Raw genomic sequence first — 25,933 nt, forward strand, 5'->3', positions numbered from 1 at the left:
TATTGGTTGCTACGTTACCGCCACAGACTGGTCTGGAGTGGAGATCTGCGAGCTTGGATGTTGTTCTTGTGAGCTAACACGCTATGAAGTCTGCTTTCTTCTGAGGAGAAAATACACAAAGCCAAATTGAAGTCCTCCACAGAGACAGGGAAATGCACTCATTCCCACTATGGGAGCAGACAGCTCAAGGTCAGTCGGTGGGAGTGAGTATCGGCCTGTTGTGGCTACCTCGACCTCTAGAATCAGTTTTCTGCGACTGTATTTGCTAATTTTCCCAAGCAATCGAGTCCTCACCAAGGTCACACGATATTTTAAAGATATACAACTTTAAAGTCACTAGTTTTCCATTCACCGCAAATTCAACTGTGAGCCTGAGCTCAGGGCAAAGAAAACCCTGCACCACTTCCTCATAAGGGACCATTGACAATAACGTTTATCGGGTGTTGGCTTAAATACTTAATGAGTAATTATTAATGGATTTATAAATGGCAAATACATTATTTAGTAATGCTTTACATATCAGTTTTAACCAATATTAAGAACAACATTTGGTTGCCAGGTTGTGCAAAATCCTCCAACATGACACTTTTCTTGTCTCCTTAGCTCTTCAGTTCATTATGGAAAGTGGGAATTTAAAGTGAACTGCTGCTGTCAGTTGACTGAGGACTGAAGTGACTGGATCACATGCATCATTGTGGAGGTAATGAGAATGAGATTTTGAACAAAACACCCTCATTTACCTGACATGTAAACAGTTTTTCCAAAAATTGTCAATCATGCCTTTTCTTTTTTGCTTCGTAGTTTCAGTAAACCACCTGAAAACCTTGATTTGCGATTTGATTTGATCCATACTGAAACTGCAATTGCAGTCATATACCACATAGTGTCACTGTAGCACCACTCTCTCTTGAGGCACTCACTGTGCTACGTAGTGGTGAAAATTATCTAACTGCATTTACCCATGTACTGTGCAGTTCTGAATTACTTGTACTTTACTTGAGTATTTCCGTTTTATGCTACTTTACAGTTACTGCTACTCTTTTATATTTACTCATTTGGCAGACACTTATTCAAAGTGACTTACAAGGCAAGATGAAAGCTTCAGCGTAATACAAGACTTCGAAGTAAGTACCAAGTGCTACATCCATTCAGTAAGACTAAGTGCAAGGTGATCCATCAAAGAAGTGCAAAGCAAATGCACAGTAAGTGCTGGTTAGGCATGTTAGGATGTTAGAGGTGTTAGGAGAGGAATTGTTCTCAGAGGAGATGAGTTTTCAAGAGGGCCTTACAATGAGCCACCTTTGGGTCCCTGCACCATGGCTTGAGAACCAATTCTGTGGAAGACTTTGAAGCTCTGTGATAGACTGGTGACCTGTCCAGGGTGTACCCCGCCTCTTGCCGAGTGTCAGCTGGGATTGGCTACAGCTCACCCACCACCCTCAGGGATAAGTGGTATAGCTAATAGATGGATGGACTTTGAAGGTGGCAGAAATCAGTCGACTAACAGATGAGCTGTGAGTAGTTTCAGCTGTAGGGAATCATCTCTGACCACTTCAGTAATCATGGACAGGAATCATAACAACATGTAGGGATTGTGACAGAAACAGTTAAATGCTCTGGGATTCAACAGATGAGACCTTAAGGATTAGATCAGTGACATGTTAAATACATAAAGATTATATTTGAAAATTGGAAACAGCCTCTCCGTCTTGTAGTTCATAGAGACGGTTAATTTTTACTGGGTTTAGTTGTGTTTATGCGGTATGTTGTGATGAAGGTCCAGCAGTCAGATCTCAAACAGACCGGTTCATAAGTTTACATCATCAGAGGGCTACATGTAGCACTGTAGCTTCTCTTATTAGCATGATTCATGAAATTCGATCTTCTCTGTGACCATTAAAAAAAAAAAAAGAAAACATTACGCAAATGGGGATCTGCCAGAAATACATTTCTGGTGGAGAAAAACAAAATCTCTTCATTTTAATTTATGCTTTTGACCTAAAACAGTCACGTTGAATAATTTATACTTAATAAAACATCAGAATCAGTCTTTAAAATCCTCCCACCGTTCATTTTGGTTAATTGTTGCAGACTTTCTGCGTATGAATTTTTTGTGTTTGGCAACTTTTAAACTATCCTCACTTCACTTGCATGATATCACTTTTTTCATCGCAAACTCGGCTATAACTCTACTTATTATGTCAATTAACAAAAGCTGCCACAACACCAGATTACAGAAAAAGTGACAGAGCAGTCATGAAAATTCAGTGATAAACACTTAAAATATCATTATAGAACAGTTCAAGGTTGTCAAAATATTGTTTCACTATTCTTTACACACAAATATAGCAGAAAAATGTGGAAAATAAAACCGCAATATAGTTTATTTACATGCAAACTGACTGTATTCCAGCTTGTTTCAGTATGGTCTGCAGACACAAATGGCTTACTGTTTGAAACCCCCAGATTTCCTCAGCTTATCTCCTCATGAGGTATAGATAACGTTTAATGAATGGAACATGCTCAGTGTTGTCACTGGTAAGTCACTGGACTACAGTTTAGTTTTCATGTAATTGTGATTGTAAATGTAAGTTCCACCTCAAATTCCCTGAATATTATACATCATATGTGAATACAATATTGTGTATGCAACTTTGGTGTTCTCAATAGTAGCTTCAGCCCCACTCAGCCTGATAGTCAGACTGAATAACCAGGCTACAGTTTGATTACTTGCAGCGAAAATGTAGAAAATCAAGGTGAAAACTGTCAGTGATAGTCCTCCTGAGAGGTCTGCCGTAGGTTTGTTGTAGCAGCTGCTGACTGATTAAGAGCTGAGATTCTGGCACATTTTTTCATCCAGACATCTGTGTTCCTCTCTCTGTCTGTCTATCTGTCCCTCTTTCTTTCTGTCTCTCCCACACTTTCTCTGTTTCTTTGTCTCTTTATCGTCTCTTCTCTCTCTCTCTCTCCAGCCAATTCAAAGACATTTGGCTTTAATCAACGGGTAGATCTGGACAGACGGCGAACGCTTCTGTTATGTGTATGCGAGTGTGCACGTGTGCTTGTGTGTGATGTTTGAGTATGTGTTGGGGAGGGTCTTTACTCCACTAATGGTTTGCTCAGAAACCCGAGGAGGGTGTTTTATGAAAATATGAAAATATTCTTTCAGTCATTTAGATAATGGGCAACTACTGTGTGTGTGTGTGTATCAGTGTGTATGTGTGTGTGAGAGAGAGAGAGAGAGAAAGAGAGAGAGAGAGAAAGAGAGCATGAGTGTGTGCTTGTGTGCAAGAACTGATTTTACGCTCTCTGATTTAAGGACATCCTAGGTCCTCTGGGGTCAGGTGTGCACAATTATACACATTCACAAACACACACACAACCTTTGAACACAATGACTGATACCGACAAAATGGCTTCACAGCACATTACAAATTCAGGAAGTGACTAAGTAGTGTCTCTTTCGCTATACTTTCATATATATGTCTTTCTTGCAGTAGTAATGTAGTCATCAGGTCATGATGTAGTCTGTAGACCAGTGGTTCCCAATTTAGGGGTTGGGATCCCCTTAAGGGCCTGAAGATAAATCTGTGGGTCACAAGGTGATTCTGCAGGTAAGAAAGAAGAAAAAGATGCATTTCTGTTGCATGAAATCTTTCTGACTTTTCTCAAATTTGTGTATTTCTTAAAATAAAAATCAAGCTATCTAAATACATCACCTTGGGCTAAGGGAAATTAGTTATTTAGTAGTATTTTCTGATATTTTACAGACAAAGCTATTAATTGAAATAATCTTTAGTTACAGCCCTAGATAGTTTTGAGGGTTAACAAACCAAAAAAGGTTGGGAACCACTGATCTAGATTATTAGAGTAACCTACAGTATGCAGTCCTTTCTATACGAGGACAGAATGAAAAGCGTGGTTTCCACTACAGGGCCAACAAAAGTCCTGCCAGTTCTTACTAAATATTTATACAACTCCATTTCCCCTAAATCAAATCCTAGGTGATTCTTTCTACGTGTTGCTGCCAACAGAGATGACTCTTCTTCTGGGTTACAGTTTCGTATAAACAAATAGGGCTTTCAACCCTGTGTCCTAAACATCTTGACTTGGCCCTGGTTCTCGTAAGCCCCACTTGGCTCGGCAGTTGCTGTCGAAAAGTGGTGACTAACACACATTGACTGGCTTGGTGACAGACACCTACCTCAACACATTCTTCAGGTCTCTTTCCCATTAATAAATACACTTTTATTAGTCTGCTCCTACAATTACCTGCGAAGAGAGTTTCCAGACTATAAAGGGAAGTTTGTTTTTCAGAATAGTAATGGTAAAGTGTTAATAGCCCTCAAACAATAGCTTCCCATGCAAACCATGAGACCATAAATGCCTTTTCTTACTTCACTGCACTGTATCTCCTGATGTTTGATCCAGTTTTAGTTGCATTTATCTTGATCTTCTTCTACAGGTTGTTTCTTATTTCCAGAACTCATTTGCATGTGTTGGACTTGTTTAGTTGCAGTAATGATGGTGGTTAAAACGAGATGATCACCACGTATAGGTGATGCAAGAGAAAATCTGAGTGATAGCTATGATCATAATAACATGGTGAAGATTATGCAGCACGATGATGATGGTGATGATGATGATGAGGCCGAAAGTGTTGATGTTAATTACAATGCCTGTGATGCTGATAACAGAGATGAAGATAATGATGATCAAAATGGCGTTGGAGGTGAAGAAGATGATGATGATGATAAAGATGACAAACATGATGATGATAATGATGATGATGATGAATATTGCGTGTACACCAGTGAAGCAAGAGAAAACAAAGAAGGTGATGATTACAGTGATGATAATTATGCCCACATGCAGGATTATGATGATGGTGATAACGATGATGACGGTGGAGTTGAGGTCAACAGTGATGATGATGACACTGATAATGATCATGGAGATGAAGATGATCATCATCATTGTGTTGGAGGTGGGGATAGGGTGAAAAGGGGGTAGATAAAGATGATAAGGATGGAGATGAACGGAGATGAGGATGAAGATAAAAAAACGGGCTAAGATGATGACGGAGGAGGGGTTAATGATGAGAAATGGGAAGATAAGAAAGATAATGGTATTAAGGAAGGTGAGTGATGACGATGATGGTGTTGGAGATGAGTTTGTGACAAAATAACTACGCTATACAATAATTATGGAGATGGAAATGATGATCATCAACATATTGGGGATGAGGCTGATGAAAAGAGGAAGATAGAGGTGATAGTGATGATGGAGGTGATTAATAAAGTTTTCCCAGTGCACAAATTTTGACTTGTCATAATAGGAAAAGCACATATCTCTAGCAGTATCAACAATGGCTTTGTTCAAATGTCCCAGTAAGTCATTGCACTAGCATGTGCAATACCAGGACCCTTCCTCCCAACTTAAGCGGCTAAATTAAATTCAGTCGTCACTGACTGTATTATTTACACCTGTGCAGCTGACCAATTAATTTGGTCAAAATCAAATAATTTTAGTGATGTATTGAAATGGGATGGGTCCCACTGGGGCTGCATTTGTACAGGGCACTGATTGCATGAGCACAAATGGTGCAATAAGAACTAAATTTATAAATGATGATGAATGTGAAGAATGTGATGATGATCATGATAAACATGACGATAAAATTATGATAATGATGAGAGTTGCATGTGCACAGGTGTAAGGAGAGGTACAGGTTATAACACTGGTGAAAAACGCGATGAAACTCGCAGAGCTGGTGAGGATGATGATGAGCAGAACAATTAGGATGAAGAGCGTTGCAACACCGCATGGCCGCACTTGTGCCGGTGGTGGGAGTGTCCGCGAGGAGTGTAGAGCAGCTCCACTCCCCCGCTCGCGCTCAGGCAGAAGTAGATGCTCTTTTATTCTGAACTTAAAGGGTCGCGAGAGTAGGACGTTGACGAGCCGGACACGAGGAAGAAAAGGGGTAGCGTTTAATTTACGTTTATTATTATTAATCATTATTTAGTTTCGCTTCGGTTCCTGCCATGTCAGTTCGTCGGGCCGGTGTGGTGCTACTGTGCGCGGTGTTGGCGGTGAGTCGTGCCCGCAGGAGTTCACCGGAACAGGAGGATGTTCAGGAGAAAATGAACAGCGCCAGATGCACGTCCAGGTGCCTCACGCTGCACATGACTCAGCTAACCGCTGCCTTCAGACACCTCCAGGTACCTTCAGTCATTTTGTCCCTTCTATTTGTTTACCGACCCTGAGGTCAAATATGAACCACAGTCTGTGGACAACTTGGCCATCAGTGTAAACAAATAAATTAGAAGGCACTAATGAAAAGACTGACAGCCAAGACTGTGGATTTTTACGCTAGTTGCCTCTTGGTTTGTTGCTTCTTAAGACGTGTATTTAAACATTAATGTGAACCTCAAAGGTGAGTGAAGTGTAACCCTTAAATACAGTTAAGCTGCACAATTTAGACCGTTTTACCTTGAAATATTTATTTAAAAGGTGCATTAGATGTATTTTACAGACACATTTTACAGTAGCTACAACTACTGCCTGTGTTGACATCTCCACTACAACTCTAAGTCTGGATCCAAATTGTTCAGTGGGATCAGTAGAGATTTTGTTTGTGGTACCTAGTGATACCAAATAAAATGCTGTTTATGCAATTTATTATCCTTACTAATACAGTTTTTTAAAAATATATTTACCCAGCATTATTTCTTGAGAGTATTGAAGGGTGAAATTAATAGAAGTGAGGATAGGGAGCATCTTGAATCAATCAAGTGCAGCCAATAGTCAAACAGGTAAATAAAACAAAATGACTGAAGTCAAAATTACCCTCTTGAAATACACTGGCAAAATGATCTCACATCTGTGCTTGCATATTTAGCAGTAAATGGCTGAATCTGCACTCAATTATGCATGTAAACACCAGCATTATCATTAAGATTAAAGTTAAATGGCATCATTAAACTTTATTAAAACATTTAAAAATTGGCTAAAAAGCTACACTGTATACGTACACCAGCGCCCTTCATAGCCGTGTCACTTAGTTCTGTCACTCCTGTCAAGAAAAAAAAAGACGTGTAGTTTTCATCTGAAACTTTAATAAACCTTGCTGTGTTATCCTTTTTAATACAAAAGTGGGCTATACATAAACAGTGCAGCAAACAATGGTCACTCAAAGCCATGTTGAGCAGTGATTTTGAAGCGGGGCACAGTGGGAAACCACAGTAGAGCACTTACTGCCTAAATTATTAATCGGAGGAAATTTTGTGACCTGAACTTAAACAGTTTCCAAGGTGGTTTTCATCAGGAAGTTTTGATGTCGCTCAGATGGCAGTTGCCCTGGGTCAGTACTCAGAGGGGCAAAGGTAAGCTGAAAAACGTTAGGTTGCCTGTTTCTAATGGCTGACAAAATTGCTCATCTCACTGAAATCGCTGGCCCACGTACTGTGGCCTTTGTAGTGAGGAATGTGAGATTAACGGGGACGTTAGGACGTTACCAAGTTCGAAAAGCCACTTATTGTTAACGGCTTCAACATGTGCATGCTGTGTAGTGGGTGGGAAAGTCATTAACCAGAGTTCAGCCCCAATGGCTCTTAGGCGTGTAGAAGAAAGTGTGTGTGTGTGTGTGTGTGTGTGTGTGTGTGTGTATGTGTGTGGGTTTGCATATGTTCACATATAAAGCTAAGGTTTGGTCTGGTCCTCGTCCATCCAGAGTAGACTCCCGTCACCTGTGCATTGGGTAATGAGGGTGGCCCCTGGATGACTCTCTAGCAGTGAGATGTGTGTGTGTTTGTGCATGTGTGTGTGTGTGTAGGGGTTTCTGGAATGGAGGTGTGAGAAAGGGAACATTTGGTTTAAACTTTATGAAGTGCAGTGCAGTAGTCAGATGTTGAGCATCAAACAGCAGCGATGGAAATGAAACCAACTGACTGGGAGGTAGCAAACAGGCCAGGCATTAATTTTCTACTTAAGTTTCATTTTGAGGCATTAAAATGTTACATTCCACTCTGATATTGCTCTTTAGTTCCTTGTTTTTGTCTTCTGTCAAACTATTGGCATCAACTGGCATGCATGGTATGTTTACACTTCGAGGATTTTCTGACTCTGTGCACTGATATCTTCAAACAGACAAACTTGCTGCACCTTCTGAGACAATATCTCAGAATCCAGACAGAGAAAAAATGTTACTCCCACTCTGGTGTGTAGCACAGCTAATTATGAGAAGATTTTTTTGTTTTGATAATTCCACTTAGTTTCATGTAACACAATGTTTCAGAAAGTTTTTGAGATCATCAATATTTTTGGAATGAAGCAGAATAAAATAGATCTTCAGCAGTCAGGAGAGAGTGGTTGACAGATGACACAGATGGCACACTCACTCTATTAGTGAGATCTTTTACCCACATAAAGAAAAAGGGTTGTTAAGACTCAGCAAATTGATCAATAATGAAAATAACTGTTAGCTGCAAATAAAAAAGCTTAACATTCACAAGCTCCAGCTTCTCAAATGTGAGACTGCTCTAGGTGTAATGTTATTATTAAGTGAATAAATGTGGGTTTTGGATAGGTTGTTGAATAAAACCAACAATTTTAAGACACACTCTAAATTTAGATGGACATTTTGTATTATTTTGTGACATTTTATCGAGTAAATGATTATTATTTGGCCAAAAAAATGAGATTAATCAGTAATGAAATTAATCATTTGACACAAACCTAGCTATAAAACATATGAGGGGGGAAAAAAAGTCAGCACTGACTTCATTACCAATTAGCAGCACAGTGACTAACAGGAAAAGATGGTGTGGATGTGTGACTCAGAAACTGGTTTTAGGATATAAAATAGGTACTGAAAACTTTGTGTGTTGTACCAGAGTGAATTGCACCTCTAAACTTTGAGCAAACAAGGAAACAAGTTTCCCCTCAGCCACATCCTGGAGAACAGCATCATTCCCTGAACCTATTATAGGACAGTGAAGAGAGAGCACACAGAGTGATTGATGGGTGGGAGAGACTGTGTGTAAGATCATTCATTCATTTAAAGAACATAACGTTTAAGAGAAAAAACCCTTTTGATAACAGCTCCAGTAACTATAACATCAGCAAGGGCCAATGGAGCTTTACTCATCCTCCTCTGTCACCACATTCAGACACAAACACACACATTACTTCCTCTGGCTTCATGTGGGTGAACCCTGTGTTTTTGGCTCTTTCTCTCTCAGTGTGTGTGTGGCTAGTGTGTAGCCACTAGAATGTGAGTCACCAGTTTTCTATTTACACCTCTCTTTCTGCTGCGTCTCTGGGTTTTCCACTACTTTCCCTTGTATGGTGTAATTGTGTAATTATAGCCCTTTGTGTGTGTGTGTGCATGCACACAAGCATATATATGTTGGTATGTTGTCATATTCCCAAATTCCTCTTTGATGTAAACTCCTAAAAATAAGGGGAAAAAAAACTCCAGCCTCGCCTGCAGAGCTGGATCTTTTTGCACATACGTAGTAGATCAGATTAGACTGTGTGTCTTAAACACTCACAGGTCTGTGGTGCTGATGAGCGGATGGTTAGTGGTTCGAGCCAGGGCTGAGGACCAGCGTGAAGCTGAATGAGCCGCCTGTGCGTTCAGGTTTATGTGTGCGTGCGTGCATGCATGTGTGTCCCAGTTGCTCTGTGGTAGGTAGCTCTAATCAGCCCAGAGGTCGGTCAGCCAACTAGTCACGCTCTGAAAAAGACCAGAGACAACAGTCAGGTCAGGTTGCACAGAGACAGACGGGGAGATAAAGGCAGGTAGACAGACGTGGTCAAGCACAAAGACGGGCAAAGAGCTGGAAAGACGGGTCAGCGGGCAGGTGGACACACAGACAGGTGTTACAGACAAACATGAAGACAGACAACCCTGACAAACTGATACACTGGCTAAGAAAGTGGACTGATATGCAGGCAGACAAGAAAGCAGACAGACAGGCAGAGGGGTGGGTGACAGCAAGAGACAAAGGCTTGTTTGATTCACCTCCAAGATAAAGCCTCTACCTCTTTCTGGAGCTTTGTCACTGCCCTGTCATTTGATCGGTGGAACCAGGGACAGATGGTGATAAAGTTGTGGCAGCGTAGGAGTGATTCTCACCTGAAACCAGGGCAAGAAATTCCAAGACACTAAATCAAAGCTGGAATGGCAGAGCATTGAGCGGCATGCCTTTGTTCTTTCAGCAACAGAAAGAGAGACTCTTTTACCACATCAAAACTGTGACGATATGTTATATCTGATACTTCAGCAATTAAATCCATTCCTCTTCTCACAGCTGACAGTTTTCCTCAGCTGAATTGTAATTAAACTTAAAGGAAAAGTTAGTGACATTTAGGGAAATATGCTTATAGTATATAGTAGGCTACTGTGAAAAAAAGAAGCCAAAACATCCAGAATACAGCCACTGTCAGTCTTTGTGCTGGTGACGTCATTTTGAGTAATGTTTGGCCGGTGGACGTGTGGTATTGAGGTCCAGCTCAAACACCTGCCCAACCAATTGCGATTCAATTACAGCTGTTAATCATGACGTTACACTTACTTTTTATACTGTCAAATAATTTAAATTAAGACCAAACTGAAAAATGAACATTTGAACAAACATCAGGGTGATTAGAACCACCTAAATTGACAGAAACCGTCTTTGGAGATTTTTTCCTTTAATTTGTTGATCGTTTTGTTTACTGATGGAGTTTCATCCATCATTGCTGTTGGAAGTCAACTGAAACAGAAAGACAAATAGTCGAATGAGGCAAAGTTCAGGACCATGTAACAACCACTTTGTTGTGATGCTTGTTGTTTACAGGATGTGGAGCACCACAAACACTAACGTTGACACACGTGCATGGAAACACACACACACACACACACACACACATAGACTAATTAGGGGCTTCTGTCGGGAATGTTCAGACCTCAACATGGGTTTTTTGGGAAGAACTTTAAATTCTGTTGAGTGGAATTTAGTCATGATACATTCATCACGCGGGCTCACACAAACGACACATACACACAACACAACACACACACTGTAGCTGTGTTTGCCTCTGGTCATCTGGGTGTGATTAGCAGAGTTAATGCCTCGTGTTAAATAGACTTTCTACTGCGCCTCACCGCAAACACTGACCACAACACACACACACACACACACACATAATAATGTATGCACACTCTCTCCTACTCTCTCCCTCTCACACACACTCACTTTTTATCGCCGCATCTGGCAGAAGTGTGATTTATATCTGTCTCTCTTTCAAACACTGAAGGGTGTGTGCAGCTGTGCGCATGCATGTCGAACTTGCACATGTTTTCTGTGTGTGTGTGTGTTTGTGCGTACACGTGTGTTTATGTTGCTGCTTCTCTTCTGCTGTTGCATCCACTGATATCAGATTGTTATTCTTCAGCAGTGATTACTGTGGACTCAGCAGCCATCAGAGCCATGTGGAAGTCCTTTAGTGCAAGTGTTTCTTACTCCGTGGGTCAGCTCTGTTCCTGACGGGTCTCTGGTGTCTCAGGCTCAGACAAATTTCTCTCTTGGATCCCAGGATAGAAGAAAGTTTAAGACCCTGCGTTTTTAGTGTTGGCATGAAATCCAGCCATGTGGAAATCCATCATTAAAAATGAAATGAGATTTTTGCATGGTTTTATTTTAAGTCATACATCATGAGGTGGGTTGAAGTGAAATTCTTTTCATATTTTTCATGCACTATGAGGAGGGCTGACTATTTTTTTCTTGTAAAATATTGGAAGCTTTTGTATGTCTTTACATGGGTTTTATATGAAGTTTTGTAAATAATGCATCACATACAGCTTCATCCACAGCCAGTGTAAACCCACAATAAATGTATTTCTGTATTTTAAGATGAAAGGACACTATTTAAAGTTCCTATTAATAACATAACCCTGAAGACTAAACTCCAGCCAGACGACAGAGCAGCAGTCACCAGAATTTATTCCATCCTGTTTCACAACTGGTATCCACCACTCCTTGTCTCCTCCCTGCTCGTATTAACTAATATTTATTTCCATCTTTCACCTTCTTTTGTCTGTCTCCCTCTGCTCTTTTCAACTTCCTCTCTCCCTCCCATTTCCTCCCAGTCTCCCACATCCAACTTCTTTTCTTTTCTCTTCACCTTCCAATCCTTCCTCTCTTTCCCCCCGACTTTTTCAACATGTGCAGCTGTTTTGCCGCAGACAGACTCGCACACATATGCTGAGACCCTACGAAACCCCACTTTGACCACCGTTTAATAGCCATACGGTGCACAGGCCCATCTAAACTGCCTTGATTGGCTCTGACAGCAAATATGTCCCATGAAATTGACTTGGGATAAGTGTGTGTGTATGTGTACATCCATGTAATGTGTGTGTTGGAGAGGGGGCTGAGGAGGAGTGACATAGAGCGGGGGGATGTTATGGTGAGGACGACAGAAAAAGAAAGCGAGCGTGAAAAAGATTAAGAGAGAGGATGAAGATGTGAGGCCAGCAGGGGGAAGAGAAGCTTTGTATCTCCTCTGTACAAATCTGGAGATGTTTAACCGGCCTCCACACTGTCCTCAGTTCTTTGACTGGAGCATCTACAGTTTATCATCACCATCGTTTTCAAGTCTTTGTCCTGTCATTTTTACAGGAGCTGGCAGCAATGTGGAGAGGCTAGAGAAAGAGTTGGGAGTGTACAAATGAAAGACAGAGAGAGTGACAGGGTGACCAAAGGAAGCTAATCTGGATGAGTAGCAGTAGGAGGAGGAGGAGGAGGAGGAAGGGGGAATGTAAATTGTGTGTACTCAGATCCTCTTCCCACTTTTCTTTATCTTTTTTTTCTCCTCCAGAAGAGAGGCAGATGGTGCTTGGCTGAATAAACTATCCTTCTGCTGGAGGACAAACATTTAACCCACCCTGATCAAGCATCCAAAAACAGGACAGAGTGGAGAGTATAGTCAAAAATCATAATATTTTTTGACTGGATGCCTTGGATACACTGCCCATTACTTACTGGATATAATTACGGCTGTGATTTAGATTTGATTATGATTAATGTGGATGTGATTAAGAACCAGAGCGATTTTGGTGTGACTGTAATGAGTTTAGAAAATGACAGCACTTAACTGTAATGTGTTCTTTAAAACTAGGAAAATACATTTTTTAGCAATATGGGGATATTTCAGTAACCAAAGTCAGTGATAGTCTAACTTAATGCACATATTCATGTCATATATTTGGTACATTTATGTAGTGTTTATCAACATTAACAGCTAACTGCCACTTAACAGGACAGATTACAATGCACCTGTTACACTCTCACCGATACTCTTGTCATTATTAAGTCAGTGGTATACTTAATGCATCCACAAGTACACAAAGGCCTGCTAGGGTCCCCTTGATGTAAATTTGGTCATCAGAGACTGAACTGTCCAATTTGTCGCTGTCGCTGCATTACAAGGGCACCGACTGCACATGTGCTTCTCCAAGCAGGCAATAAAAAATTACAGTAAGAAAACTAAAATGTGAAAAACAAAAACAGACTTGCAAACGTTTTATGAGGAGGGAAGTACCTTCAACACATATGGTAGACCTCAGCCTTACACAATACTCTTGTTTTCAAGAAAACACTACATGGTGCCTTTAATTGTAGGACATTTTTCAGTATCTAGGGAAGCATGGAACCTCTAAATGTTTTTCTTCTCTTTTTAAACCTGATTTTGTTCGGGACGTGGCCATTTTCAGCATGACTGGGTCACAAGAAATACATGTTTTATGTTTTGGAATACCTGCAAAAACCAGCAGGGAAGCTGGTGTAACCAAATCTGGAGGGTGAATTACTGTCTGTTTAATGTTTCAAGCACAGATTAGTAATGATGTGGCGTCAGTTTTGTCTCATCAGGAGGAAAGAGAGAAAAGGTGCGCAGTGGAGGAAGAAGTTGTTTCTCTGTCTCTCTTGTGATACCATGACACCCGTTCCTCTGCTTCTCCTCTCTTCTGTTCCTCTTTCCATCCTTCCCCACAGACTTGTTAGTTATCTATACATCAGGGGTTTAACCATTACTTTAATCCAGTGTTGTTTTCTTCCTCTTCTTTCTCTCATCTTACTTTATAGGAGGCTGGTTCAGCTGTCGCCTCAGCGTTATCCCCTTTAACAACTAGCACAGATTACTGTTAAGCCAAGGGCATCCACCCCATCAATACTCATTTAGTCTTAAAGGTATACTCACAATCTACCAAGACTGTGTCCAACAATCATTTCACTGACACAATTTATGTTTGATTTATGCTCGGAAGAAATTTGTTGTGGCCTTTGTTCAGAGCTTGATCCTGATTTTTGTTGCATTCCTTCTGTCACTTCCTTGAAAACCAACCACTTGTTTCTTGCTGTGAACAGCTGGACAACCAAAGCAGTAGTAAGTGGCTGCAGCAGTGGACATGGACAGGGGTGAGAGTATGAGAGGAATGAGGCAAACAACATTTGCGGAGAACTTGGAGCTCAAACAATTTTCACACATACTGTATGCTCTGTGGCCAATCTCTGCAGAAGGCAGGCGTGACTGATGGTTTGTCGGTTTTGGAAATTTACAAAAAAGGAGGTAGCCCTCCTTGTTCAACAGTCAGAATGAAGCTTTCAACTGAACTGTCTGACCAGCACTTCTTTAGAAGTATGTTATGGCTTTAATTTCTTGCCCTCACTTTTCCAGCTTCAGTAACAAACGTGATAGTAAATGCGTCACCATTTGACATCAAAGTCCAATTTAGCTGCAGCCATTTCACCAGAAAACGGTCAATTTGCATCTGTTTTGAATGTTAAGATTGAAAGAGTCAGTCCAGCATCTTCTGTTCCGTGAAAGCCCTTAACCCCTAATCTCTAACCTTTAACTGCTCCACTGTTACCCCAACTCTCACCCCTTAACCTCCTTCATACCAGAGGCACAAAGGCCACTTAAAAACGGAGAAGCCCTGAAAACTCTGTGAGTCTGTGGAAAGAGATGAGCTGGGTTCAGGCTAAATACAGCTCACTGAGGAGAGGGCTTAAGAGTCGTTAAGAGGGTTTATCCCACACACACACACACACACACACACACTAGAGGCTCATATACTCCCATAAGGGCAGACACACACACACGACAACAGAAACGCACACCTACCAGTATTCTAATAGTTGTTTTGATGTCGGATGATGGCATCATGATTGTGCTGATGATGGCAGAGCAGAGGCAAAGGCTGCTCTGTCGCCACACTACCATTGCAAGTTTTAAGCACTCACAGGGTATTGAGCTTGCATTTTAAGCCATTCAGAATCTCACAGAAGTGTATATGTAACAGATTAAAAGCTGAATGGATGTGTCAAAGGTACGCAGGCTCTAAAATGGGCTGCAAGGTGATTCCAGTGAAATGTTGTTGTATAACAAGTAGCAACATTATGAAACCAGCAGGATTACAGTGACAGGAAGTAAATTATTTGTCCTTAAACTGTTTTTTGTTAAATTAATCAATTTATTGACAGAAAATGTCAACGATATATCAAGTAAAAACCCCATACACAAGCTGAAGATGTTACCTTTTAGCTCTGGGAAGTTGTGATAGCTATTTTCTTTATTTTGACATTTTACATATGAAACAAATAATAGATTAATAAAAAATTAATAATGAAAACACTTCTTTTAACTATCAAAAGCACTTTTTTCCCCAGAATATGTTGCAGGTCTGTGTCACCTTGTCTGTTCAATATCAAGTATCAATTAGTATTAATTTGTTTTAAGAAGTTTGAAAATCTGAAGAGACTTAAAAGGATTGGCGTTGGGTCAGTTCATCTGTGTTTCTGTCCCTGTGGTCAGTTGATGACGTCTCCCTCTGTCACAGTGGTTATAACAGCCATGTTTACCGATGGTCTTGACTCACTTAGCAAGTAGCTGTACACGCACACACACACACACACTCACACATACACAGATACACACATAAACATACATCTCTCCGGGTGACGTGGTCTCTGTCTGGTTCAGCAACCACAAACACAGTGTGTTAAGTCATTTTTCACCCAGAGGATAATTATGTAAATAAGAAAAAAGTTGAGTGTGTGTCTGTGTGCATGGTTTCCTCTGGTTATGTAATTTGGTCAGTGACCTTTTATTAACAATATTTTGCTTTCTGTCTCTGTGAAAGTTACTGTGAACACAAACGTAAGGCTTCAAACATGGAATTTGTCTGTGAAAGATTTATTTCTCTGTGTGTGTGTTTGTTTTAATCCTCATCCTCTCTGTCTCTTCCAGAGTGACCAAGTTCTGGTTTGGTGTGAGAACCACAGACGCTGTGCTCAGGTAAATACACACACACACACCCCTACTTGTATACTTGTGAGGACATTGTGTTGACTTGCATCCGTTCCCTGAAAGCTTATCCAAACCTTGACCACTTTGTGCCTAACCTCTTATCTAAACCTAAACCCAGTCATAACTCTAACATTAACTCTAGAACCAAGGCTGCAGTGGAAGAGTCATTTTTGCTCAGGAAGGTTCCTAACTGAGTGAAATGAACTGGAAGTATCTAAGTGGCAGCCATGATAAGAGCTGGTCAAATTTAATAAACTCTAAGGAAATGTGCGTCAGTGCTTCCTATCTTTTCTCCTTTAGCAGAGTGCACTGTACCATTGTGGTCTTCTTTTCCTAAGTCCTTATGAATTCTCCTTCACATCTTTCCTTGGCCTCGTGACATTTCCATTGAGGTCAAGGAAAGTGGTTCGGAAAGGACATAGGACATATTTTTTTTTACTTCAACCACAGCCCATGTCTTTGGAGTATCGAGTGTGGACCACGAGGTGAACTACCACTAACAGTATCTCCAAGTCGGTTTTGTGTTGTAGCACAATTGGCTGTATGTTCTACCAGTTAGTTGGGGTGGAACTGTTACACCTTCCCGGTAAATCCCATTCCTGGCAGGTTATAAGAAGTGTTTACAGCCTGCCCCAGAACGACAGTAGTTAGCAGTGACAAGGACTGCAGTATCTAGGGAATTCCACATTTCAGATAATTACAAATCCTCCCAAAAACAGGGCTAACATCTGGAAAGTCTTAACTCTAAAATAAATTGTTGACTCTATAGGGACTGGATTTTTGTCCACAGAAATTGAATGCATAGATCTCATTTTAACAAAACTACCAAACACTAACAAAAGGGTGCTTGATGCAAAAACAGATCAAAACATCTGCACACGTATCACTTGTGCACCAGCTTTATTGTTTATGTTTCACTGAAAGCTCAGATAATGAGTTTCCTGCAAAAGAGATACATGTGCAGATGATTTGATTGACTGTTTGTTTTCATTGACTTAGTGATCTATCTATCTATCTATCTATCTATCTATCTATCTATCTATCTATCTATCCATCTGAATACTTCTTTCTGCCTGTTGCAAGTAGCTATAGTACAAGTGTGAAACAAAAAGAGAGTCAAAGAGACAGAGTGAGAGTCTCTCTCTCGCTTCACTTTTCTATGGAATCTTTAAACCCACCACATGGCTCCTGTAATAGCAAAGGTTGTGTTTTCAGTTAAAATAATGTCCTCCCCTATATCCCCATTATCCATCCTCCGTGGAGCAAAAATTAGCCCCTGTTTATTCACTTAACACTGCCTGCCAGGAGGCTTCAGTGTGTGTGTGTGTGTGTGTGTGCGTGCGTGTGCGTGCGTGCTAATTCATTGTTTGATTCAAGAGGAGTTTCCATGCTGAGTATTTTTAGCTGCCAGTCTGTCCACTCTGCAGCAGTCCCAGCCTGTAACAGCTTTCTGGACATTACTGTGGGTGTTTTGGACTACTGGTCCAATTGCAGAGACACAGACAGTGGGTGGATAAGAAGGAGACTGAAGCTGGGTCTCCACATTTTAATTGCAAATTAACATGTTTATCTTGCGTTTCCAATTCAGTAGGACTAAAAGGTAAATACCTCCTTTCAGGAACATTTCTTCAGTGTTGAGGAAAGAACGAATTTTGATCACAAATTAAGTGAGATCAGAAATGCTCTTGTGGACTAAATAACAAAAAAAATATGTGTCCACCCTGACCTTTTACTTACTGACTTTAACTCACTCAATATTAATGACTTCTTGACAGATTCTGTCTAGTCTGTCTAGTTTGTTATTGATGTGTTTTCTGAACTCTCTGTTCAGGTTCAGACCTATTTAAAAGCTTTAGCCCAGCTGGAAGCACACCTGAGTCATATTTTACTTTTCGAAACATTTTCCAGCTTCGCCACAAATTCACCTGACAGTCGGATGAAGGAAAAGGTAGAAACAGGCAGGGCGATGACTTTTTTCTGTAAAGTGTGTATTTCAGTAGTGTGTGTTTGTGTGTGTAATGGGGTTAGCAGGGGTTAATGTCAACAACAGCCAGGAGCATGCTCCCCCACAAAACTCCCACCAACAGATCGTTGCAGGGGATACCACACTCAGTGAAACATCAGACATCAACTTTCAGCTATACCTAACCCCCCACAGAACCTCAAACAAAAACACAAACACACACAGCTCCTTTGACCTTACCCAAACTTATCTCTACCCTTTCTCTCCTTGTTTTCCTTCCTTCTCTCCCTTTCTTTGTTTCTGTTCTTGACATTCATAGTTCAACAAAGACACCAAGAGTATGAGAACGGAAAATATTTTCTCGTTTAATACCATGTCTAAACTTTATTACCTTGGCTTTGTGTCTCGCTGCTGTACATGTGTGAATAGCAGTGTGGCACTACTCTGTAACCGAGGTCCAACAACAGTCTCAGAAACTGGCCAGTGGGGGCTGACGCTGTGTAAACCACAATTTTCCTCTCAGTCAGACTCGATACTGCACAGACATGCAACAGTGTCTCTTCTTGCTTGTTTGACTTGCAAAGTTATTCATTCTTACCTTTTTTTAACAGTCTGTTGAAAGTGGATACAGCCCAATTTGTAAAAGTCACCACAGCAGGCCAACAAAAATAAATTAGAACAGAAAAGCACATATCCCAGTCTTCAGCCATAATTGCCAAGATTAATCAAAAATAATGAATTATACAGTAAAGGAAGTCCAGCACTATTTAATACTCCCAAGGTGTGTATATTTGTTAATAGGATGTTTGGGAGATGTTTAGGGTTCACTGTTTTTTTCTTATTGATTATGCACCTTGGGAGCATTATGCAGTCTGAAAAGTCCTATTTATTATTTTTTCATGGACTAACAGAAATGTCCAGGCCTCTATTCTCTATTCTATTCTATTCTATTCTGCAGTTATTCCAGTAGCATATATGATATAAGATGGTAAACCACAGAATCCAATAACAGGTTATAGTGGACAGAGAGGAGACAGACTGGAATACTTTTAGAAATGAAAACAGAAGCCAAAGCTCTCAAATATTAAAAATTTTCTAATCACAAGCAGCTAGACAAGAACTTTGCCTGTATATGAAACAGACTAAAACTGATTAAACACAAAAACTATGTAATTAAAGACACAGGTAAGCAAGTACACAAACCTGACCAGACATTCAGTGCCAGCTTTTCTTTGTATAGACAGTTTTTAGTCAGTCGATACCTAGCTGTAGACGCGTTTCTCCAGAGAGCAGAAGAGAATGAGAGAGTCAGGGGGGAGGAAGTAGCGCGGAGTCCACCGGTCATTAGTTGCTGATCTGTTGGGAGGACAAACACTCCTCTGCACAGTCTGAATTTCAAACTTTTTCTTTCTCTGGGGAGCTACATTTTTTTATGTTTATAAACCCAATTTTAGGGCTATTAGTTAGGCAAATCTAACAAAATGTGACTTGGTCTCAGCCTGCATTCCACTGCAGGATCTCATAAAGCCTTTTGGCAGTGTAACATACTCAATAACTTTTGACAGAGAATTTTACTGAATAATTTGGGGACTCATTAGTTTTCCCTCAACTCCTTTTTAGGTACTTATATAAACTTGGAGCAGTACCAGTGTAGGTTGTTCTCACTGAGTTTTAATATGTGTAACACAGTCAATGTGTCCGCTCACAGTCACACACCCACACACACAAAATGGTATTTGAAACTAAAGGATGAATTTAATTTTCCCATGTCATCTTTTGCACTTAGGGATTTTAAAACCTGCAATGATTGATTATTTTATGAAGAATAGGAGACTGGAAATTCAAATACATGAGAAAAAAGGTATTTAGATTTTTTCACAGTCTACAAGCTTCCTGCCTTTTTGCCCTAATCATCTTCAGGTTCAGAGTTTTAGTAGCCTTTTTTCAAAAATCTCTGACTTGGGGGGAGGGGACCCAACTGCCATTGTGGCATGAATTCACAGTGCACAACCCTGCGTATCTCTGAGAAAATTACCGAGCATTCAGCCTTGAAGACTGCATGTGTTTCCACTGCAAATACCACTCTTTGGTTTCTGGCTTGTAGTCTTCAACCCAATTCTCATTGCTGATGATGATCCTTAACATGAAGGTTGGGTCATCCCTGGCCTGTTGATGGAGATCCTTGCAGACTTTGACACAGTGCTGCTTCTGCTCCATGATGATAGAGCACCTGCAAGTGGTCATAAAAATGTGTGTAATGCAGTTCCTGATGTTGATTATGCGATGTAATGTGGAATACTGACTCACTGAAGTTATGGCTCACACCTGCTTCATGCATATTACCTGTGTTCGCAACAGGAACAGTCTTGGAACTTTTTGATTACACCTCATGTAGAGACAACAGCTTACAGTATTAATGGATGTTTAAGAATTTTATTGCCTTTTACAGTACAAATAGAACAGGATAAGAGAAAACGGAGAAAATGAGGTAAGCAGCATCTCATCTCATCTCAACTGTGGTGCTTTATCTATTTCTTTGTTACATCAGGGCCCAGGGTCTCTCTGTTAAAAACACACACACCAGGCAGATGTTGCCCCATCACATATGGTTTGTGTCACATCATCAGTGGACTCTTGCTCATGGAAACACACATGGGAGTTCACTAAAACTACACTAGAGTCCTCACTCAATTCCTCCATCTGTCCATCTCCGCCTTCTTTTATCTCTTTCCTTCTCTCTCACACACTCGCAGATCACACAAACACGCAGAGTAGACGTAGTAATGTATACCAGGTGTGTGAGGCAGTGGGATGTCCTCTAACAAACAGGTCCAATGCAGAACAAATGAGCAGATCTTTGAGGTCACTGTGTGGCAGCATGAGGCTAAGCAAATGTCCCTCTGTCCTAGCCACACACACTCAAGCTCTTACAGGGGGTTCCTAACATCTTCACAGACCAGGTGGAATATGTAGTCTCTCATCATCTTCTTGGTTGGTTGTACATATTCATGGGGAGATGTCCAGGTGGTGTCCCCTAGTGTGGGGCCTGACAAGTTATAAAGAAAACTTACTGCTTGCATCCACAATCTCTTCTTTGGATCTTTACGCAGAGTTCATGAATGTAAGGGTTGGAACATACAGTACTGCACAAAAGTTTAGGCACTTTAGATGTTTACATTCGTACCCATCACACAGTATCATCATTGAGGTGCCTGCTTGGTCCTAGATTCATTCTGCATCATGACAACATCCCCAAACATACAGTGCAGAGCTTCGATCTCAACATTATCAAGTCAGTCTGAGATTACATGGAGAGACAGAAAACAGTGAAGAAAAATTCAAATAATGTGGCAAGCTCTCCAAGACGCTTGGAAGAACTTCATTAATTAATCAAGGAATAAGTATTCACAGTATTATATTTGAAAGCATAGTCTGGATATTGACAGGGTAAACTGAGAGCTTTGTCTGCCGCCAAAGTCTGGAGCAACGCTTACAGGACTGCAGTGTGCACTGATCCAGCTTTGAGCACGTGCACCATCGTACCCTCGCTTATGAAAAAGAACCAAAGACATTTGAACTCCTTGAGTTGGAGCAGAAATTCATTCTTATCCTAGTGGGGGCTGTCCACTGTTTTCTGGAAGAGTAGCTTAGCCTCAAACTTGGAGGTGCTGATTCTCATCTCTATTTATTCTCACTCAGTTTCAAATTTAGTGTTGGTTTCAAATAAAGTTAACAATCACAGTGCTGTGCTCAAAATACCGGAGGAAGTGTTCAAATAGAGGAATCTGAGTTTCAGTCATCAGGCAGTCATCGCCCTGTGCCAGCCCGAAGCTATCTTTTCACTCTCCTCCCTGGATTTTAAAATATCTCAGTCGTTATTGCTTAATTTGCACAACCCAATGCGACAGCTGCAAATAACAGCTTGCTAGCCTGTGTAAGCTTGCATATCTTCTACTGGCACCATTTTTAATTCTGCTTACTTTTCCCACAGTTATCTCCAGTCATTCTGCTGTTCAAACTTGTCCAGTACTTTAACATGATGTCTACTTCTAAGTGCCAGTCCAATCATAAGACTGAGAAATGCAAGCTTGTGCTCCATAAGGCATTTGAAGCAATGTACTGGGTTTGTAAATCTGGTGTTTTTAATATTGATCCCCGTGTATGTCAAGTATTCTGACCACCACCTGCCACCAGCACTGTACTTCCATCCTTTCTTTTTGTCTGAATATCGTTATCATGGTGTAGTGAGTTGAGAGTCCTTTAGTATTTTTTGATTTAGACATGAAGAAAGAACAGAAAGAAATGATTAAGGGATACAAACACACACACATGCTAAAAGCTCTGTCAGGATTCAGTCTGAGGCCTTCCACAAAGGCCTCAGACCGAACATGTGGTTCGAGAGGTGAAGAAGTTAACCACTGAGCTATCTTGAAGCATTTGTCTTTTTGACTCTCCTGCCCATCTCTCTTTCTTTTCCTCTATTCTCTTTCCTACAACCTTTCCTCTCCTCCCACAAGCTGCCGACTTAAGTTAGCTCTGGTTGTTTTACATGTTTTTCCAAAGGTCTGGCAAAAGTCTACTGTGCTTTTCAAAGGGATTTTAGGAATTTGTTCCGCTACTTTTCACTCAAGTACCACAAAGCCTGAAATGTGTGTGTGTGTGTGTATGCATAGATGCATGTGTGTGCATATTCAGAAAATAAAGTAAGAATGCTCATGCCCCCTGTAAATTCTCATTTGGCATAAGTGCAGCTGCATGTAGTCTCACTATATAATACATAATCTAATACTTACTTTGATTACAATATACTGTATTTTTTAATATTGTTAAGGAAAGTCAAGTCATTTCAGTCTCATGTATGTAGTTTTTTCCTTCCATTGTACGTACAGTTAGTGCCAGTAGCAGCAGAAATGCTATGGTTGAAACTGCTGGATGTAGTACTGTAGCAACAATAAATCATTAGTCACTGATTAATTCTGAGACAACTAACTAATCCTGTTTTGCCTGAAGTGGTTAAATTAGTCTTTTTATATGATAGTATACATAGAAGAATATATAGAAGTGTATATTCTGGCTTCATGTAACCAAAATGGCTGCAGGGATATCAAACATCTTATCTTATGTGTTTCAGAATATAACATTTTGTACAGTGTTTTGGATATGCTCTATGTAAAAATGTAAAATGTTTCAGTCAAGTTTTCTTAAACTTGCATTTCACTACTTCCTAAACAAGCTTTGATTTCAATTACAATCACAATATTGGTAAGAGTACTTGGAATTAGATGCTTTATTTTCACTCAGACCTACTTCTGTTTCCTTCAGCCACTATTATTGTTTCCTTGCAGTTACACCATGGTCAGTTTGTTGTTTGGGTCAAGTTGCTATTTGACATCACTTGGTCTGTGCTGACCTCTAAATGTTGCATGTTACAGTGTGGGCCACTAGGTAAAATCTGCTGGATTGCTTTGCAGGAAAAAAAAACGTGAAGAGGATGCTACTCTTCACTTCAAATGGAGCCTTAAGGCTCTCAAAGTGGCTGATGGTGGAAGATGAGAAAAGGTGATGGAAAATTACTCAGAAGATGAGAAAAAGAAGAAAAACATCCTTTATTTGAAATTAGGTCTCAACTTTATGAGACTGTAGTCGTTTATACAGATGCTAACTGAGGCATGTAGTCTCATTTCTGCACTTAAATTATTCCACAGCAGTACAATTAATTAATGCTCACGCTGACAATGCTGGTTATCGAACCTCAGCACTTTCTCCGTATCAACTGAAAAAAAGTCCTTAACACTTAATTAACTTAACTAAAGCTGGTATCAAGCATCTGGTCACATTCATAATCATATTTACTTATTACTTATTCTGTGATGAGAAAGTTACTGAGTATGTACTTAGTTAGCTGCTGATTAGTTACTGATTTTTATTAATATATTGAAATATTAATTACTGTCCGCTGTAGACTATTTTCATCACAGCAAACTTCTTGTACAGGAGGTTACGAAAAGGAAAAGCAACACTGTATTTTACCTTAACAACTTAAGAGTCATTTTGATGTTACACTGACTTGTAATGGGGAGAGTGGCGCCCCTTCCATCCCCACTCTACGCCCCAAATGCCTGTTCTTGCACAATGTAACTTTGGTGAGCAGGTACCATCTCCTGCTCACTCAGCAGCTTAAACTATCAAGAGTAATGCTGAACTGTAGATCAATTAAAAAGATTTAGTGGTTGTTAAAAAACCAGCATTCAAGGAATATATGGTGTTTCAGTTCAGTGTGTGGGACTACACAGTTGAAGCTCCTTTATTATTTGAACTTTGTCTCCTTTTTTAAATACACCCAGGTATGGCATAGTAATACCCAGCACTAAATGTTACACATAATGTATGTACAGTGTATAGAAAATATACAGTAAACTCTGAGCAACTGATGACAAGCTGATAAAGGCATAAATTAACTTAAATAGTTTTTCACATTGCACCCTCTGAACTGGTGAGTGTATGGAGAGTGAGCACATCTGGTGTGTGGCTGTCTTTCTTTGTCTCTCTCTCTCTCCTTTTTCCCTGGACCTGTTTCACTGTTTGTCTTTCATCTCCCCTCTCCTTTTCAACTGACACTCACTTCTTTCCCCTCCGCCGTCCACTCTGAAACCACATCTCTCCTCCCTTCCCTCTTCCATTTCCTCTCCTCCCTCTCACTGAGTGTGTCTGTCATCCCTCTATCGTGGCAGGTGAGGCCATAAAACAGCAGGGGAGGCTGGAGGAGGGTCGTGAGACGAGGTGTGTGTGTGTGTGTGTGTGTGTGTGATTAATAATTATACAGATATCTGAGGAGCTCCTATGCAAGCTGCACACAGACACAGACACACAGACAGTCATTAATCTCATCTCTGTTGTTACAGTGTGTTGCTGTGTTAAACAGTAACATCTCTGACCTCTGACCTGTGCTGTGTCCACTGCTCTCTCTCTCTCACACATAACTCATCATGTCACCTTCAAGGCCAAAAGTGTCGGTTCGTCTCTCAACTCCTCTTACACAAATACACTACATGTACTTTTAGGTGATTTACAACATCCAAGGGATATTTGAGAGTGTAAGGTGTGTACCGTGGACATACCAAGAGTGTTTTCAGCTCAAATCCATTAGGCTGTACCCCCCCTTCCCCACCACTCTAGCCTTTCTGTACTTTTAACTATTTAAGTCATATAAGTTCAGATTGGCAGGGTATTACTAGCAAAATGTATGTTTCTATCAAAGTATTCCAGTTAAAGACAACTTTTGTGACATGATGTATTATCATGCTGGAAGCAGCTGTTAGAAGATGGTAAACTGTGGCTGGATGCACATGGTCAGCAACAATACTCAGATGGGTGTTGTGGTGTTCAAACAATGATTGGTTGATATGAAAGGAGCCCAAAATGTGCCAAAAAAACATTAAACACACCATTACACCACCACCACAAGCAGCTTGGACTGTTGACGCAAGGCAGGTTGGGTCCAAGCAGGTTGCTGCCACATGATTGGCTGATTGGAGAACAGCATGAAAGTAAAAAGTGCTCAATGAGTGCACTTCAACAAAGTACTTGAGTAGATGTACTTACTTATTTACTTTA

General features: G+C 40.5%; 1 protein-coding gene across 1 annotated transcript in view; it reads left to right on the plus strand.

Moving 5' to 3' along the window:
• The first annotated feature begins 5,860 nt into the window (after window positions 1-5,860).
• Window positions 5,861-25,933, plus strand: part of anos1b (anosmin 1b) — a 42,204-nt gene continuing 22,131 nt past the window's right edge. The window contains exons 1-2 of the mRNA XM_018696053.2: window positions 5,861-6,221; window positions 16,297-16,344. Of these exons, the coding sequence (XP_018551569.1) occupies window positions 6,045-6,221; window positions 16,297-16,344 (225 nt within the window). The 5' untranslated portion in view covers window positions 5,861-6,044. The remainder of the gene's footprint in view (window positions 6,222-16,296; window positions 16,345-25,933) is intronic.

This window comes from Lates calcarifer, linkage group LG17 (assembly GCF_001640805.2).
Source record: "Lates calcarifer isolate ASB-BC8 linkage group LG17, TLL_Latcal_v3, whole genome shotgun sequence".
Taxonomy (NCBI): Eukaryota; Metazoa; Chordata; class Actinopteri; family Centropomidae; genus Lates; species Lates calcarifer.